The sequence below is a fragment of the Bos mutus genome, chromosome 24 (genome assembly GCF_027580195.1).
Source record: "Bos mutus isolate GX-2022 chromosome 24, NWIPB_WYAK_1.1, whole genome shotgun sequence".
NCBI lineage: Eukaryota > Metazoa > Chordata > Mammalia > Artiodactyla > Bovidae > Bos > Bos mutus.
In genome coordinates this window covers 30,757,521-30,778,103 of record NC_091640.1, presented here as the reverse complement: position 1 = coordinate 30,778,103, position 20,583 = coordinate 30,757,521, and the positions used below count along the sequence as shown (strand labels likewise).

General features: G+C 39.2%; 1 protein-coding gene across 3 annotated transcripts in view; it reads right to left on the bottom strand.

Moving 5' to 3' along the window:
* SS18 (SS18 subunit of BAF chromatin remodeling complex) overlaps positions 1-20,323 on the bottom strand; it is a 76,499-nt gene extending 56,176 nt beyond the window's left edge. Inside the window, exons 1-3 of one of the 3 annotated variants that reach the window (XM_070362044.1) lie at positions 19,915-20,323; positions 16,921-16,997; positions 7,036-7,120 (exon numbers count right to left, since the gene is read on the bottom strand). In XM_070362044.1, the coding sequence (XP_070218145.1) occupies positions 7,036-7,120; positions 16,921-16,997 (162 nt within the window). In that variant the 5' untranslated portion in view covers positions 19,915-20,323. Of the gene's footprint in view, positions 1-7,035; positions 7,121-16,920; positions 16,998-19,649; positions 19,849-19,914 lie in introns of those variants that run through there. The other 2 variants (XM_070362045.1, XM_070362046.1) reach the window with 2 other exon arrangements.
* Positions 20,324-20,583: the final 260 nt, after the last annotated feature.

Sequence of the window (20,583 nt, the reverse complement as noted above, 5' to 3'; positions counted from 1 at the left end):
CACTTGTGAGTAAATAGTCACAGATTTAAAATGTGTAACAATAGATAAGTCATTGAGAAAATGAATAGAAATACAGTATCTGAGGGTTCTTGAATTAACTGTATAGTAACCTATATAGTAAAAGAAGAGTAAGCATGTAAGTATATAAAAACGAGCATAAAGTAAAAGGAATAATAAAAAAATTATCCAGACAGAAAGAACAGTAAAAAGGAATATAAACAGATGAGACAAACACAAAGTGTTTGTATGGTAGGTTTATATGATGGTAGGTTTAAACTCCAGAGAAGGCAATGGCACCCCACTCCAGTACTCTTGCCTGGAAAATCCCATGGGTGGAGGAGCCTGGTAGGCTGCAGTCCATGGGGTCGCAAAGAGTCGGACACGACAGAGCGACTTGATTTTCACTTTTCACTTTCATGCATTGGAGAAGGAAATGGCAACCCACTCCAGTGTTCTTGCCTGGAGAATCCCAGGGACAGGGGAGCCTGGTTGGCTGCTGTCTATGGGGTCGCACGACTGAAGCGACTTAGCAGCAGCAGCAGGTTTAAACTCAGATATATGAACAATTACGTTCACTATAAATGGATTTAATGTTTCAAGTAAATAACAAAGATTGTTAGATTGGATTTTTTTTTAAAGTTTACATATTATTCATAAAACAGGTATCTCTAGCACAAAGAAATGGAAAGGCAGATACAACATGAAAATGCTAAAGAAAGCAGACTGAGCTACACAAAAACCAGACAAGTAGATATTAAGACCAAAAGCATAATTAGCTACAAGGAGGAATACTTCATAACAACACATGTTACAAAGAATCAGAAAGCTGTAACATTTCTAAACATATAAGCACCCACTAACAGTGCCTCGGTGTGATAAAATCTTAAAACTGTACGAGGGAAAACAGTCAATCTATAACTATACTTGGACATTTTAAACATACACCTCTCAGTAGCTGATAGAACAAACACAAAAATGAAACATCACGAAAAAAAAAATCAGTCATTAATAGAAGATTCAAACAAGATTAACTTGTTCGAAACAAGTTAATACTTGAAACAGTCAACATATATAGGACTCTGCACTGAGGGGCTAACGAATACATGGAACTTTTATAAAAACTGACCGTATGTTGGACCATAAAACAAATCTCAAAGAATTCCCAAGAACTGAAATCATATGAAGTGTTAACTACCCACAATGCAATGAAGTCAGAAACCATTAAGAAAAAGAAACAATAAAATCTCCCTGCTTGCAAACTAAGAAATATATTTACCAACCCATGTATAAAGAAGAAATAACAATGGAAATTATAAAATATGTGGAACTGAATAAATATGAATATGCTACACCAAAGAACTGGACAGAAATTTATGCCCTCAAATGCATAAATGAGTATGGAAGGATTAAAACTGAGGAAGCGAGCATTCATCTTAAAACTCAGAAAAAGAACAGCAAGATACAGTGAAAGACAATAAAATGAAACAATAAGTAAGATCAGAAACGAGCCATAGCCAAAAACAGACAAAAGAGTAATGTCACAAAGTCTGGTTCTCAAGAATTCTTTTAGGGAATCCGAAAGGTGAAAACTATTTCCATAATAGTACTAAGATGATGTTTGCCTTTTAGGCTGTGTTGATATTTATAACATCATGGTGCAACAGCAAAAGTGGACATAACAGATGCAGCCTTATATCAAGGCATCAAACTCTACTTAAATCATTGTATTATTGACTATCACAGACTGGCAGTAAGAGAAAGTCTGTTTCACTTAAGAATGTCCTTGATGAAGCAGTAAAAATTATTCATTTATTAAATTCTCCATGTGATGACAAAATGAGAAAATAATAAACATATCTGCCACAAATCAAAGTGAAATGAAAACACTTTGTGACTGAGCTGCTTGCTGATTTAGGCACTGTTTTCATGGAATACTGGGGTTCGTTTTTTCATGGAACATCTGTGGCTCACATGGTAAAGAATCTGCCTGCAACACAGGAGATCCAGGTTCAATTTCTGGGTTGGGAAGATCCCCTGGGAAAGGGAATGGCAACCCACTCTAGTATTCTTGACTGGAGAATTCACGGACAGAGGAGGCTGGCCAGTTACACTCCATGGGGTCACAAAGAGTCAGACACGACTGAGCGACTAACACTTTCACTTCCCTTCATGGAACACCAACTTTACTTCAAAGAACAATTTCTAGACAAATTACACTTATCCAGGCAGACATTTCCTCAACACTGGACACAGTGAGCCTGGAAAACAACTGGCAGTACTTGTTGCCAAAGATCACATTGCCAATGAGCCTTGACTTTTCAAGGAAGAAATGGGAATTTGGCAAACATATTTTCTATCTTGAGCTTGACAGCATCCCAATATATAAGAGACTTTTCTGATAAGACTGGTGGTGATTTCAACAAATGTGGTTTTTGGTATCACATACTGAAACATATCAGTATTTAGAAACTGTGCAGAACTAAGTGAATTTATTATTTTCCAAATGAGCAAATCATGATGTTCTGAAATCATGCGTAAGTAAAAGATCCTCCAAAAGTGCAAGAGAGACCAATGAACTTTAAGGTACTGGAATAAGATAAATGTACTGATAAAATTTCAGATTCCAGACTGCAACCAACCTTTAAAAAAAAACAACACTTGCTGAGATGTGCTATACTACCAGATTATTCACAACAATCTGAAAAGGCTAAAAATATTCTTCCCTTTATAAACTTCCTATTTGTGTGGGACTGGGTTTTCTTCTACTTCAACCAAAACATATTATGCTAGATCGAATTCAGAAGTAAATATGAAAATACAGATGTTTTCTATTAAGCCAAACATTCAAATGAAATTTGCAAGATTATTAAACAGTATCATTTACCTCACTAAATTAGTTCTCAAAAACATAGTTTTTTCTTTTTTAAAGAATCTTATTTATATTAACATGCAATGAGTTTAGTATCGTTCATTTTAAATGAATAGTAGTATAATAAGTAAAATAAAATAAATACATCATATATATAACATATGAAACTCCTCAGAGTGTTCAGTAATGTTTACATATAATGCAGTTCTGAGAACAGAGTTTGAGAAATGATGCAACAGGGAAAGATCAAAGACAAACACTGATTCTTTAAAAAGATTAAGAGAAAAAATACAATAAATACTTGGCATCCGTGATTAAAAAAGATTTTTAACGAGAAGGCACAAATAAACTACAATGAGGATTTAAAAAAAGAAACTATCACTACAGATCCTATAGATGTTAGGAAAATTCTACAAAACCCTAACAGATGTTAGGATTATTCTACAAACTTTATTATCAATAAATTTGAAATTTTAGATAAAATGCTAAAAAGCACAATTTACTGAAATAGGTATCTCATAAAATATAGAAATGCATAAACTGTCCTATAACCATAAAGAAATTGAGCAGGTAAATAAAAGTCTTCTCACAAAGAAAACTCCAGATCCAGATGGCTTTTCTAAAGAATTATACCAATCATCTAGGAAATAGCTATATTATGCAAATTCTTCCAGATAAGAAAAAGTGGGAAAATTCTGCAGCTCATTTTATAAAGCCAGCATAACCTCAAAACAAAAGAGAGACAAAGGCATTATAAGAAAGGAAAGCTAAAAGGCAATTACACTCATCAACACACATAAAAATCGTGATCAAAAATTCAACAAACTGCAATTTTTTTAAGACTGTGACCAAGTAGGTCATGAAAAAGTAGGTTAATTACTAAAAAATTCAAGACTGAACAATAAGAAGTAAATCAGATTAAAGAGAAATAATAGATTAAGTTATTAATCTGTAAATAAATAATTAATAAAGTAAACAGATTAAAGAGAAAACTATGATCTTCTCATTAGATGCAATAAAAGTATTTAATAAAATTTAACATCCATTCAATATATAAACTCTTGGCACAAAAGAAACAGAAGGGAACTTCCTTAATTTGACTCAAGGTATCTACCAAAAAACTACAAGGAACATCACAGGGAATGGTTAAACAGTGAAAGCTTTCCCTTTGTGATCAGGAACAAGATTAAGATGTCCTCTGTCCGCACTTCTACTCAGGAACATACTGGAGGTCCTAGCCAGAGAAGTAAGGCAAAAGAAATAAAGGTCTAAGGACTGGCAAGAAAAGAACAAAACTCATTATTCACAAATGATACATCGGTGAATAGAGAAAACAAAGTATCCCCAGAAAAACTGTTAGAGATAAGAATTGAACAAGACTATGGGATTCAAAACCAATTGCGTTTCTTTGTAAACAGCAATCACAGTTACAAAATAAAACAAAAAAGCACAAAGATTCCATTTTAAAATTGCCTTAAAAAGACAACGTACTTAGCAATAGATCCAAAGAGAAGTGTGTAAATCCTCTCCAGGAAAATCACAAAACTTCATTGACAGGGAGTAAAGGGCTAAATAAATCAAAATATATGCAAATGATCATGATTTGAAAGACTCAGTATTGCAGAGACATCAATTCTCCCCAAACTGATTGACAGTCAAAGTCATCTCAGTGAAAATCATAATGCAGTTATAGTGAACACACTGATAAGTTTAAGTATATAAGGAAATGCAAAGGACCAGTACCCAGGATAGTCTTGGGGAAAAAAAAAGGAACATAAGGAAGAAGTAAAGAACCTTTCTAATATACATCAAGACTTATTACAAGTCTTGACTATGACAAGTGTGACAGGACAGAGGAAATCATCAAAACCAGCCAATGGAACAGAAGAAATAAGACACAGACCCCCAGGTATATGGGCATTTGATATATGATACAGGTGTCATGACAGAAGTAGAGAAAAGATATTTTGCTTTGTTTTCCCAATAGATAATGCTACGAGAGAATTATCTACCTGGAAACAAACAAAATCAAACCTATTCCTCATACTAGCTGGTAATCAAGATTATGGTAAAAAAATCACATTATTTCAGATTCAAAACAAAATTTATTCATTATATACCCTTAGTGAGATATATCTTAAGAACAAGCCTATTATTGTTAGTGGCAACCCTGATATTGCTATATTGAAATTATGTTACATACATAGTAGTACAAAGTAAACAAGTGACTATAAAGTTGCCATCAAGATTTTTAGAAAAAGAAGAGACATTAATATACAAAATTAAAGCTAAGTTTAAAAAAAAACCTTTCCTGAGATGAAAAATATCACTAATATTTTCTTTATTTTTAAAAAGAAAAAACATGCTTACTATCTCTGTCCACTGAAAATGCTCCAAACATTCAATGGAAGGACTGATGCTGAAGCTCCAATATTTTGGCCACCTGATGCAAGGAGCCAACTCATTGGAAAAGACCCTGATGCTGGGAAAGACTGAGGGCAGGAGGAGAAGGGGGCGACAGAGGATGAGATGGTTGGATGGCATCACCAATTCAATGGACATGAGTTTGAGCAAACTCCGACATAGTGAAGGACAAGAAAGCCTGGTGGGCTGCAGGGGGTCGCAAAGAGTCAGGCACAACTTAGTGACTGAACAACAACCAAACTCAAACTTAATAACAAATGCCCCAAACGTCCAAATTGTGGTCTCTAAATATCAACTCCCACAGAAAAAAAGGCTAGCTGAAAAAACAGCTGGGGCAGAATAGTTCTGGGGCAGAAATATAGTCAGTTTTATCTCTCTCACAAATTCTAAAGCAAATAAGCTCTACAAGAATACTGGAATCATGTCAGCAGGACATAGGACGCCAAAGGAAGGGATTCCCACCGACCAAAGGTGAGAAAACTTGAGCATCACAGTGTCTCAATGGATTTAAACACATTAAAAATATAGAAATGTGTACGTTCAGATAATAATAAAAACAAAGACAAAATCCTTGGTCATCCTTTGCAAGGTGCTGCAGACCAACTTGTTATTCTGAAAACTGATGAATTGATTAAAAAATTGATAACGAATAGAATCAAGACTTTATCACGACTTTCCTACAGGAACTCTATTTCAAGATAACCAAATATTTGCTGAAATTTTCCTTTTTAGAAGAAGTACAATGCAGGAGGAACTGTAAAATGAGAAATTTATCATTCTTAGATCCTAAGAAACAATGGACCCAACCAACGAGCACCAATGACTGATAAACCCATCAACTGAAAGGTAGATGAGGAACTTTATAATGGTCTGGTGGAACCGGTATCAACTGTGAGCACTGATCAACCTTAACATCACTAAAAATGGGACAACAGAATATGTTCCTCCCAACGAGATACAACAGCAACACTTACATGGTGCAATCAATGAAATATTCAACATAAAATAAATCTAATTATAGTCGAGCCTCTCCATCTAGAAAATACCAATTTAAAGGAAATAAAAATGAGATGGAGGAACATGTTAAAGGATCATGAGGCTACAAACAGCCAAATCCAGAATGTGAGAAATTCTACAAAAAAATGACCCTCTTTCTTCAGTAAGTAAATGGAGAATGAAAGAAACTGATACAGGTTAAGAAAGACCTAAGACACAGATCAACCAAAGCAAAGAGTAGGCCTTGTTTGAATTCTGTGGCAAACAACCAGCAAAACATTCAAATTATTTTTATATAACTGGGGAAAACTGAAAACATCCTGATTATTATAAGACATTAAGAGATTCTGGCTAAGTTTGTTACATGGGATATCAGTCCTTATCTGCTAGAGATGCATATTAAATTACATACATGATGGACAGGGATCTGCTTTAAAATATTACAGATCTGTTCCTAAATAATTTGTGTGATTACACATCAAAATAAATAGGTAGGTGGATGGGTGAATGAATAGATGGATAGATGCAACTTCCTTGGGCAGCGAATCAATTCTAGATGAATTAATTCAAATTAAATATGAAGGCAAAAGATTAAAGCTAATAGATCATGTAAACGAATATCTTCATGTTCTCAGAGGAGGGAAGGATTCCTAAGCAAATCTCAGAATCACTCAACAAAAATCGGTCCTTCTGTACAGAATTCCACAAATATTATCTACACTTCCCACTATTTTAAAGGTACTTACTGCTGGTAAGAGAGACTGCATGTTCTGATTAGAATCTGCTATTGTAGCAAGGTAGACCAAGTTGGTATGCAACATCTGTTGATACCTATTAAAACAAAACAAATGTCAATATTAAAAAATCATGTTCTTCCTATCTGCTTACACACAAACAGCATTCTACTTCTCAAGTTTTTAGTAAGAGATTTCTGTTACATGAACATCAGCAGCACTTCAATTTTTTCCTAGTTCTTCTGCAAAATAACTGCAAATAAGTACATTCAAAGACAAAAATAAACACAGGGCTCTTGCCATATGCTAGATACTTAAACATGCTTTATATACTTAAACATCAAACCAACACTAGGAGGTAAAGGTTCTTATCTTCTCCATTTTACAGATGAAGAAACTGAGGTTTAGAAAGGTTAATACCTTGTACAAGACTGTACAGCATAGAAAATGGAATATACTAAGACAGGTAAGGGCTCCACACAAACTACTGAGTTGGCCAAAAAGTTCTTCTGGTTTTTCATATTATATATTACACCTTAGGGGAAATCCAAATGAACTTTTCGGCTAACCCAATACATTTACAAAGAGATCTAGGATGAAGGAGTCAACAAAACTAATATGCTCATTCCGTTTCCTCTGCCATTTTCGTGTTGCCAAAAACCTCAAAGTCAAGTACAGTCAACACACTCTGTTAAAATGTCAGAAAGGAGGTGGAAACCACGCGTTTTTTTATCCTCATTCCCGTAGCAGTGACCAATACTTTATGCCTGCTGTAGCTGTGCTGCCCAACTATCAGGACCTAGCATATAGAGGACAATAAATGCTACTGCTGCTAAGTCACTTCAGTCGTGCCCGACTCTGTGCGACCCCATAGACGGCAGCCCACCAGGCTCTGCCGTCCCTGGGATTCTCCAGGCAAGAACACTGGAGTGGATTGCCATTTCCTTCTCCAATGCATGAAAGTGAGAAGTGAAAGTGAAGTCACTCAGTCTTGTCTGACTCTTAGTGACCCCATGGACTACGGCCCACCAGGCTCCTCCGTCCATGGGATTCTCCAGGCAGGAGTACCGGAGTGGGGTGCCACTGCCTTCTTCGAGAAGACAATAAATAGGTGTCTCCAATTAAAAAGCAGAGACTTTACTTTGCTAACAAAGGTCCGTGTCATCAAGGCTATGGTTTTTCCAGTAGTAGAGTTAGACTATAAAGAAAGCTGAGCGCCAAGAATTGATGCTTTTGAAATGTGGTGTTGGAGAAGACTCTTCAGAGTCCCTTGGACTGAAAGGAGATCCAACCAGTCTATCCTAAAGGAAATCCGTCCTGAATATTCATTTGGAAGGACTGATGTTGAAGCTGAAACTCTAATACTTTGGCCACCTGATGCGAAGAACTGACTCATTTGAAAAGACCTTGATTCTGGGAAAGACTGAAGGCAGAAGAAGGGGATGACAGAGGATGAGATGGTTGTATGGCATCACCGATTCAACGGACATGAGTTTGGGTAAACTCTGGGAGTTGATGATGGACAGGGAGGCCTGGTGTGCTGCGGTTCATGGGGTCACAAAGAGTCGGACATGACTGAGCTACAGAACTGAATTACAAAAAAAAAGTTACAAGCTAAAGCACTGAAATGGAGTAAAGAACAGGACACCAACACCATTACGAATTAACTTTAAAAAATAAAGCAAACTCTCATTATTGGCGTGAAGTGGCTAAACATGTTTATTGCTATTTACTTGTGAATAATTTTTGCTAAGCCTCTCTTCATAATTTTAAAAATTAATTCCAATGAAACCAGACTGAAATTAGCAGTGATTCAATTACTTGTGTTGGTAAACACACAAAATACAAACTTAAAATCTGCATCAGATCATTATTCTTTTAGAATTTCATTTACTAATAAACAGTAAATAAATTAAAATTATGAAATAAGTAAAAAACACCTTTATTCTGCTAAATAAAGCCTTCTAATACAGATCCCAACAGACACCATAAATCCTAGCAAATTCTTTGCTGTTAGAAAAACTACCGCTGCTGCTAAGTCGCTTTAGTCGTGTCCAACTCTGCGACCCCATAGACGGCAGCCCACCAGGCTCCCCTGTCCCTGGGATTCTCCAGGCAAGAACACTGGAGTGGGTTGCCATTTCCTTCTCCAATGCATGGAAGTGAAAAGTGAAAGTGATGTCGCTCAGTTGTGTCCAACTCTTAGCAAACCCCTGGACTGTAGCCCACCAGGCTCCTCCTTCCATGGGATTTTCCAGGCAAGAGTACTGGAGTGGTGTGCCATTGCCTTCTCCCTGTTAGAAAAACTAGTAAACTCTTTTTCCTGTTAGAAAAACTGGTTTCATTACTTTTTTCTTATTTAGTGGGGAACAAAACTTATTTCTCACTGAACTTGAAGGTTCTTAACTAACAAGATTATGCTTTTGTAGTTTGCTTGGTTTTTTAAAATTTATTGAGTTATAACTGATATTTATAAAGAACTTCACATATTTAATATGTACCATTTGATGTTTGGACATACATGAACACCTGTGAAAATATCACCACCGTGGAGGTAAGACATACCTAACACTTCCCAAGGTTTGTTTCCTTTTGTTACTATTTTTTTATTGTTGTTTAAAAACAAGTCTACAGGTTCTTTACGTTCCTCCTCACATATATTATATACTATGCTGCTCAATCATACGTAATATTGTTACAATGACCCTTATACAAACAAGGACCAAGAAATAATATTTTGAAGTTATTCATAATTCATAATTATGCCACTGAAATTCATCAAACAGCACTGACAGGCACCACCAGCTGGAACTACTTCATTATTCTGTAGGGATCTTAAATGGAATTTAAGGTGCAGGGTTCCACAATCTTGCCATTTTTAAAAAACCAACCAGCCATTTTTAATTAGAACATATAATGCATTTCAAAGGCTACTCCTTCAAGTTTTCCTCTTTTTCTGAGTACTGGTAAGGCTGTAATACACGTACTCAGATATGAGATTTGCTGACTGCCCTATCAAAAATAAAAATGCCAACGTTACTAAGAACTATGGCTTACTTATGACCCTTTAAGAAAACTTGTAGTCATGGTTACTGGTACTCAGTCAATCAGTACTAAAATATTTAATCTGCCACACTCTTGAGGCCCCATTTAAAAAATACTGGCAGTGAGAGTGGATCCATAAAGTGCTTGTAGTTCTAAGTATCTTCAAATACAGCACCTTTTATCAAGTATTTTAAAACATTTCCCTAACTTTCAAATCCTAATTTTTAATCTTGAAATAATCCCAAATTCAAGAATAGTATGAAGAACTCCCAAATATCTCTCTCCCACACTCCCTGTCAGCATTTTACATTTGTCTCAGACTATCTCTAAACACACAAATCAACATACATGTGCATGCAACTACACACTTTTTCCCAAAGCCATCTGAGAGTCAGTTACTGACATAATACTTATCACTCCTAATACTACATTTGTCAGTTTCCCAAAAACAAGGATATTCCCTTACATAACTACAGTACAACCATCCTAAGGAGGAAATGAATGCTGATACAATGTTAATCAAATCCACAGAACACAGTCAAATTGCTACAACCGTCCCAATAGCCAAATCTTTTTATCTAATATAAGGGGAGAGGTAAAAATGAAAAATTTTAATGGGTCTTTTGTAAGTAACTTCATCAGGTTTTCTCTCTGGTAAAACTGCATTCTTCTTACAGCACTCACCAAATAAGCTTATTCTCAATTCTTCTACAAATATTCTTCTGAGAAACTTTTTTTATTCTATAAATACTACTAATTTATCACTGAAGCAGTTTTTAATGTATATGCTTATAATTTCTAAAGCAGTATATTTTATATAAAAAAACTAAATAAACAAAGGGCAGATATAAAACATATTCAACATCTTATATTTGATGATGGTAACTGCCTAATAAATACCGACAGGTACTTCCAAATAGCCTTAATTATTAACCTATTAATTGTGAGGCAGTTCACTTCCCAAAGATTCCACTAAGAGCCACTATATCAATTACCCTGAAAAAAGTTAAATAACCACTATTGAATTTACTGATATAATTATAAAATGAATCAAAAATCATGAGATTTCATTTTGAAAAAGACATCTTTACCTAGAAGCTATGAAGATATATTTATAGGTTAATAGGAATACAATGTACAGAATAAAAGTTATCTTCATAACTAGAGATTTTAAACAAAATTCATTTATATTATGATGAACACAAATTTTTCATTTGAGAATTGTTTATAACACATTCTGAAATAGATGCAATCATCCTGAAAAAAAAAAGGGCTGATTTAAGCAAATATATGGAATCATTTAGAAAATGCTCAAACCAAACACCACAAGAGAGCAATAATATATTCTTACATGTACGTTGTCAGAATTTCAAGCGAAGAGGAGCTGGGTGTACAAGCTCCACAGAGATGCACTGACTTACATGACTGTGTGTGAATGAATGTATGTATGTAGCTAAGGAAAGAGTAATACACACAAACAGAGCTTCCCAGGTGGTTCTAGTGGTAAAGGATCCTCTTGCCAAAGAGGAGACACAATAGACATAGGTTTGATCCCTGGGTCAGGAAGATCCCTTGAAGTAGGAAATGGCAACTCACTCCAGTATTCCAGCCTGGAAAATTCCAAGGGCAGAAGAGCCTAGCAGCCTACCATCCATGGAGTTGATGTAATCAGCAAAAAATCTTTGGGTGATGAGAATATGGTGTTCATTCTCTAAATTTTATATATCCGTGTTTCCTAATTTTCTACAATATATATACTGTGTTCATAAAAATAAAGTTATTTTTTTATTTATAAAAAACTCTGCTTGAGGCAGTTATCACATCTTAAGGAACTGTTTAATTAAAATTGAACTGTCAATTCCCAAATGGTTGTCATTGACGTTTCTCTTTATTTTCCTTTCGCTTCTCCTCCTGTGAGAAACAAGAACATTTATTAACATTGAGAGGAGAGATTTTTTTTCTCTTCACTCCTAAACCAATTCTGACAACTTGAGAAATAAAGAGTACCTGGAAAACTCTAAGAATGAAATTAAATTCAAGAGAAAGAGCAGAATTTAAGATTCTACCTAAATCAATTTAGGCCCCATTTATACCAGATACATCTATGTGAGCAAATGAGGTCTATGCCAATAGGCCGAGAAAGAGGAAAATGACAGTATGCACGAAAATGCTGACAATATAAAGAATAAGACAGGATGAACTTTTGCCAACAAGTTGGAAAAGAGGGTTTTAGATCTGAATACGTCTTATCCCCGTCACTTACTGCCAAGGCCTATAGGAAACTGAACCAACCCTACGCCCTCGGCTCTGCCTGGCATTTTAAAGTCACAGGTGTGGTGATCACTTTGTAATGTACAGGAGGATCAAATCACTATGCTGTGCACCAGGAACTAACACAGTGTTATAGGTCAGTTGTGCTTCGAAAACAAACGCACAGAAAAAGAAGTTAGATTCGTGGTTACCGGGGCTTGGGGGAGGGTGGGGAATGTGGACCGGCAGAGGTGCTGGATGAAGGCAGTAAAAAGAAAAAAGCCCCAAGTGAAAACGATTAGTCTCATCAGTGCCTCACAGCTGTTACTATTCCACAGCCGACTTGAGGTAGTGATCTCCTGACAACTGATGATCAGCCACAGTTAAGCTAAGGAAGTAGCTCCGCTGGTAATTTCTTAGAAGCATTTTTCACATATAAACAGGCAAGATTCATCAAAGAAAATATACGTAAAAGAAATGGCAGAGGTGACATAAAATGCAAAATGCACAAATGATTAGAAAATAAGATCCTAGCATTCAGATCTTAATTTCTGAATATTATTTTCCAAAAAAAGAACGAGGGCCTGGAGAAATGGACAATTCCAGACTGGGCCAGAAAAAAAGTACAAGATAAGCCTGGAACATTTTGTCATGCAATAAAATTCTGTAAATGCTCAAAAAAATAATAAGAGCTGTATCAAGAAGCCAGCTCGAAGGGCTGCCAGTGGCCAGCATTTGGGACAATTTGAAAAAGGAAATATACAGACTAACAAATTATAATCCAGAGGATACAATAAAAATCCTTAAGTCCATTCAGATATAAATCAATGAATGAATGAACGGGAGCAGAGCTTTGGAAATTTCTTCCTTACAGTAGGATTCCAAACAATGTAAAAGGAAAGACAGATTCTGTCACCTTTTGGCAACCAACACAGTAGTAACTGTTTGAGTTAAGAACTGTTGTTGTTACTGGTGTTTAGTCACTAAGTCTACTGCTGTTTAGTCACTAAGTCGTGTTCGACTCTTTTGCGACCCCATGGACTGAGGAGCTGGCAAGGATTTCCCAGACAAGAATACTGAAGTGGGTTGCCATTTCTTTCTCGAGGAGATCTTCCCAAGCCAGAGACTGAACCAGCATCTCCTGTATTGGCAGGTGGGTTCTTTACCAGAGTCACCAGGGAAGCCCCAAGAATCACTGGTGGATGTTACAATGAACATGTAGAAACAGGCTAAGAAACAGTGTTACATGTGTCTCAAGGTATCTCCCCAAAACATAGGAATTATCAAGGGGAAAATAGTAACTTTATAGTAGAAATCTTGGCAGACGTGACAGCACCATAACAAACTGGCCAAAGTTATCATGAATGCTGGGACAGACCACGGTCACACAGCCGCCGCGGACGCACCGAGAAGACGGCAGAAGTATGTGAGCATGGGTCTCACCGAGGACGAACGGCAGGCAAGCTCCACAGTGAGGGACACACCACACAGCTGGCCTGTACTTTTCAACAGTGTAAGCATCATGAAAGAGAACAGATAAACTGAAGGACAGGTCCAGATGAGAGGATTCTGAGACCAACCTAAACATAGCATCTGCTCCTGTACCAGACTGTGGACCTGAGCAAATACACTAACGGGAAAACTGGTAAAATTTCTAAAAAGTCTGAAACTAGACAACAGTATTGAATCTTGATTTGAACAATTAGACTCGTAAGAAGTTGTGCCTGTTTTTATGAAATATGTTATGAAATACACAAAGATATTATAAAAGTAAGAGAGAATCATGTCTGTAACTTTTTCTCAAATGTTTCAGAAAAACCATGTAGGGAAGAGATTAATGACATAGCAAGGTTGCTAATACATTAACATTTGAGGAATTTCAGGGAAGGACACAGGAATTTCTTCTACTATCTTTGAAATGTTTTTTTGTAAGAGTGAAAATATTTTAAAATAAAAAATTTTAGGAAGAAATACCACTCTTCACCAATCTATGTAAAAAAAGTTTTAAGATGGCCACTATCCACTGCTGGCAGACATGGTTGGAAACTAGGTCTCTCAAACCTAGTTGGAGGAAGGCAAACCAGTACAATACAATCGAGTAATCTGGAGATTCAGCACAGTTTTTGACCCAGCCATTCCTTTTATAAAACTTTAACCTATTGAAAACAAAATGTCTGAATGTGTTTATATAAATATGAACACATATTTGTAAATGCACAGAAAAATGTTTGCAAAGACAGAACTAAACCACCGTTAAGTAGTTACCTCTATGGAGAATAGAGATAAGAGTGAGAAATAATTACCTCTATGGAGAATAGAGATAAGAATGAGAAATAAGAAGTGTATGCCGATGGCCGATTCATATTGATATATGGCAAAAAACATCACAATACTGTAATTACTTTCCAATTAAAATAAATAAAAATTTTTACAAAGTTTCATCTCTACAAACTTTTATGCTTTATGATTTTAATTCAAAAATAATTTTAAGCAAAGGGGAAAGAGTCATGGAGAAGTCATGAAGGACTCAAAATTAGGAAAGGGGTTAATCAGATAATGGCCAAGAGACCGGCACAGAATGAAAGCCGTGCAGAGCCAGAGTTGCTGAAAAACACCTTTCTGAGAGCAGACCAGTGAGATCTTCAGGAAATAGATGAATACCAAAACAACAGTGGGAGAAAAGTATTTACAACTGAACTGTCCAATATGGTAGCCACTGCTGCTGCTACTGCCGCTAAGTTGCTTCAGTCGTGTCCGACTCTGTGCGACCCCACAGACAACAGCCCACCAGGCTCCCCCGTCCCTGAGATTCTCCAGGCAAGAACGCTGGAGTGGGTTGCCATTTCCTTCTCCAATGCATGAAAGTGAAAAGTGAAAGTGAAGTCGCTCGGTGGAGTCGGACTCTTAGCGACCCCATGGACTGCAGCCCACCAGGCTCCTCCATCCATGGGATTTTCCAGGCAAGCGTGATAAGAGTGGGGTACCATCGCCTTCTCCATCAGTAGCCACTAGACACACTGAACTTGAGGCTAGTACAAGATGATGTTAGTAGAATCAGATGCACAGTGGATTTCAAAGACTTGGTATGAAACAAAAGAACATAAATTAACTGATTAATATTTTTATACTGGTTATATATTGAAGTGATATTTTAGAAACAATGAGTTAAGTAAGATATTATTAAAAATAATTTCACCTGTTTCTTTTTACTTGTATAATGTGCCTACTGGTGGCTGAGATGGTAAAGAATCTGCCTGCAATGCAAGAGACCCAGGTTAATCCCTGGGTCAGGAAGATCCCCTGGAGAAGGGAATAGCTAGTTACTCCCATATTTTTGCCTGGAGAATCCCTTGGACAGAGGACCCTGTGGGGTACATTCCATGGGGTCGCAAAGAGTCAGACACGACTGAGTGACTAACACACACACAAAAGCAAATGTAGAATGACTTATGTGGCTTGCAATGTATTTCTGCTGACAGTACTGTTCTAAAGATTTTTGATAAAATATTCAATTTGTTCCACTCTATCAGATCCTACTAGATATAGGGTACTGTTTATTTCAGACACATCATTACTTTAAAATAAGAAGTTCAGTTCTTACGAGTGATAATCAATTCTCTATTTATTAGATGTAAACTTTACATTCTCAACCACGTACAGTTGACCTTTACACAAAAGGGATGAAGACACTGAGCCACCTGCAGTTGAAAATCCAAGTATAACCGTACAGCTTGCCCTCAGTGGTTTTGCATCATGTATTCAACCAACCACAGATCATATAGCACTGCAGTACATCTACACTGAAAAAAAAATCCATGTAAGCACACTTGTGTAGTTTAAACCTAAGCTGTTCAAGAGTCAACAGAATACGCACCTAACTATGAATGTGAAGATCTAACTGTTCCAAAAATCAGACTACAGAAATTTGAACACAGGATTGTTATAGAATTTATAACACAGGATAAGAAGTGTAAGGAAAAAAATGATATATCCTCCAGCCCAAGTAACAAATTTTTCTTTTACAAAAATCAAGAAAAGTCACACAAAAAAATTTCACACAAATGTGCACAGCATCACTCATCATAGTTAAGAACTGGAAACAATCCAAATGTTCATCACTGATAGATAAATAAAATGTGGTAGAGCCATGGAAGATTATTTAGCAATAAAAAGGAAGGAAATACTGATATAAGCTTCAACATGGATGAATCCTGAAAACACGATGCTAAAAGAAAGCAGTCAAAAAAGATCACGTACTGAATGAATTCATTTGTATGAAGTGTCCACAATAAGCAAATCTACACAGACAGAAAGCAAATTAGTGGTTATCAGCGGGTGTGTCATTAGGAGGTGAGAATGGGGAGTGACTGCTAATCACAGGGTTTCTTTCGGGACTGTTGAAAATGTTTTAAAACTGATCAAAGCGATAATAGTACAACTCTATGAATATACTAAAAATCACTGAATTGTACACTTTAAAACAGGTGAATTATATGGTATGTAAGTTATATCTCAATAAAGCTATTCCTAAAAAGAAAGAAAAGTTAAAAAACTAACCAACACAGAAAAAGAAATACCAAAAAACTTTCATATCAATCTTACTGAGAACACTCTGAGGTCTTTCCTTTATTCTGATAGTCCATTATACACTGAATAAGATGGTTATTTTCATCCAGCATCTGAAATAAAAGTAAAAAAAGTTTATTGTAAATCTCATGCATCAAGTAAAATAAAAAATTAAGATTTCTAGAAAAGTTTATACAGGAACTGAATCCACAGGTCTTTTTTATACCTACAATATAGCTCTGCACAAAAGATCTTATTTTATATCTTTGGGATGTTATGTTTAATCAACAATTTTTAATTTTTTTTTTAACCACTGCCACCCAGCTTGTGGGATCTTAGTTTCCAATCAGGGATTGAACCTGTGCCCCCTACAGTGGAAGCTAATCTGTCCTAATCCTGAATGAAGTAAACTGATGAAAACTTCAGCACAGGAGGCTTAAGGAGATAGCTGGTTAGCTTCCAAGTTTTATGTTGTTGTCTGACTCTTTGAGACCCCGTGGACTGCAGCACACCAAGCTTCCCTGTCCTTCACCCTCTCCCAGAGCTTGCTCAAAAGTCCATGATACCATCCAACCATCTCTCCCTCTGTCGCCTCCTTCTCCTCCTGCCCTCAATCTTTTCCAGCATCAGGATCTTATCCAAGTTTTATGCAGCATGGTTTTGTGACTTTCCAAATATGCAATAATTAATGCCAGTAATTTCTAGGTAAGTACTATAATATTAACCACAGACCCTATGAGCCAACCTTATAATTGTCCTAAAAGTTTAAAAACAAGCATATATTTATCATACTATGAAAACAATTCAAAGCAAAACTGGCTTTAAGGGTTAAATAGTGCATCTAAGCAGAGTGGTTCTGAGGAAAAAGCACTGATGTAGCAATTAAAAGGCCAGTTTTACTGTGATGCTATCCTGAGCAAACCACTCAAGATGTCAAAGCTCAGATTTATCAAGGGACAGGAGTAGATGTTCCTCCTCCAACCGCCCCTACCCTTCCAGGATTTCAAAGCTTTAATATCATAACCACTCTTTCTCAATTTAGTTAATGTAATTCTTTTAATTAAACACGAAGATCCATTTAAAAGTGTGACCTCTTTTTTGCATATGAATCAGTCTTTACTTGGTGGAGAAAAAAAAAAACATTAACATGCCCTTCAAAAGAAACAAATGCAGTTTTCTTCTTATATCTACTCATCAGATGCCAAAAAATTTGTCTTTAGAATGTGTTTTAATACAACCTCCAATCTAACGATTTCACAACCTATCTTCTCAGTAGATTCCACAGCTTAACAATCTTCACCATTAGAACGTCTGGGTTTGTCTCGTATCTAACGTCATTCCCTCAGGCTAGCAGGCACTTAATGTGGGATCCTTTTTCTCTCCTGAGCTGAGGATGAACACTTTAACTGATCAGCATCTCTTGAGTTAGTCACCCACGATAAATTATCTTAAGATGTAAGTAAGAAAAACTCTTTATAGGAAATACAAACTCAGAACTTTTCTACAGTCCAAAAAGTGAAGCCTTCCAGAAACACGTTTTGAGTACGTGTACTCGGAGCTGTCTGCCAGGCCGCAGACTTCGCCCAGCGCGCTATACAAAAAGCACTGCATTTCCAGGCAATGCCAAGCCTGTCTCTTCATAAATAAAGCAACAGTTGGGCAAATGTCAAACGCCACACTGTAAAGAGCCTGAGAGTCAACAGAAGCCTATTAACATAAACTACTAGGCATATGATGGTGGTGTCTTGAGTGGTCTTAAAAGTTGACTGTATTTTTACACTTTCATCTTTGTTCCGGTGCATAAAACAAAACCGAACTATTTAGGGTAAACTGCAAAATTTAGCAAGTAACTTTTCAAACTCTGGTTCACTAAAATTCAGAATGCTGCCGTGCTCAAAGGCAACAAGGGGCAGAAAACAATAAAGAAACCTTTGTGTCCCCAACTGGCAAGTAACCGCGGCCACAGCGCAGCTCCCCGCGTGTGTATCACGTCTTCTGAAACTGATCACGAGGCTCAGTCTGTCTCCACCATTCGACCCTAAGCTCCCTGAAGGCAGGCAGGGATCCTGCTCACCACCGCAGCCTCGGCGCCTACGCTTGGCGCTGCAGCTGTAAATGGGACGGGGGTGGACCCAGAGGGAGAAGCGGGTCCGAGAGAACCCCGAAGTCTAGAGGGTGCTCCCTCGTCCGCCTCGGAGCCTCGGCCGAGGTTTCCCGCAGCATCCCCCAAGTTCTGCTGTGAGCTCCCCAACTCGGCCGGAGTTTGCGGCCGAGCGCCGAGAGCGAGCAGCGCTCCTACTTCTTCCTAGGCCCACTCCCGGGACCCGCGGTGGGGTCGACCCGGGGCGGCCGCCGCACCGCGCGGGGCGGGGCGACGCCAAAGTAACTCCGGAGCGACGCGCGGACCGCAGGGGGCGCGGGCCTCGGAAAACAGCCCTGCCCCGCGCGGCCACCGCCGCCGGGCGCACGCGCCCCGCCGCGCGAACGCCGCCCCATCCCCAGAGAAATCGGGCGGCGGTTACTCGAGCTTTTGTGCCGGTAGGAAGAAGCCCGAAGGGGCGCGCAGGGCTCCGCGAGGGGAGCAGTTCGCCCCTTCCGCCACCCACTCGGGCGCAGCCCCACGGCTCAGGTTCCCACACCCGCCCGCCCGCCCAGCAGGCCCGCCTCCGCCCCCGGCGCGGCCGACAAGCCCGGCCCGAGCCCAACCCCCGGGCTCCTCCTCAACGCGGGCCAGGCCTGGCATCCCCGACGCCGCGCGGCTTCACCTTCTGAATCGCGGCGGGAGTGATCTCCCCCTTGCCGCGCTGCCTCGGGGCCGCGAACGCCACGGACATGTTGCCGCCGTCACCACTACGGGCAAGTCCCGAGCGCTCCGGGTGAACGGCAAACTGGGGGAGAGACGCCGGCCTCTCGGGCCGAACCACGTCGGGCTCGCGGGGAGGGGGGATGCTCCGGCGCCCGACGGGCAGCCGGCCGGCCCCGCCTGCGGGAGAAGCTCGGGCGCGAACTAGTCCGGTTTCTGCAGGGTACCTGGGAGCCGCGGCCCCAGCAGAACGTCCCTGTTCTCGGTCGCCTTCCGGTTCCTCCGCCTGTCCTTCCCAGCCACCCCGGCCCTCTGCGCTCGTGGTAGGGCCGCGCCCCAGCCCTCCCTCCGCTTCAGCGATTCAGGAAATGGTCCCGCCGCCCGCGGGAGAGGGAGCGGCTAGGGCAGCCCCTGTCACAGGAAATGCGAGCGCCCGAGCCGGCCCGCCCTCTTCGCGCGGGGCCACTTGCCCCTCTCTCCGCGCGCCCGGGTGTCCCTCGGCGGCGTTTCGGCGCTCCGCTCTATAGCTCGAGCTGTTTTGCCAACTTCATCCTCACCCCCTCCTGGGTAGAAGTGGCCGCCCCGAGCTGTGCGGGTACCCGGAGAGGGGAGGAGGAAGGTCAGAACCCGAGAGTTTCGTGCGCACCCGTGGAGCATCTACTGAGACGGGGCAGGGGTGGCCGGACTAGGGGAGCGCCGATTCGCTGGTTTGAATGGCTCGGCTACGCCCCCGAAGTGCGCACCTCCGAGTCCACGGTCTCGTGCGCACACATAGCCCTGCCGAACAATTAGAAAGTAAGCGCGACCCAAAATCGGGAAACGAAGGCTATGTCCTGTACTTCGGGGGCAGTCGGCCAACTTGGCTGCAGCGCCCAGAGTTCGCCTCTTAGGATAAA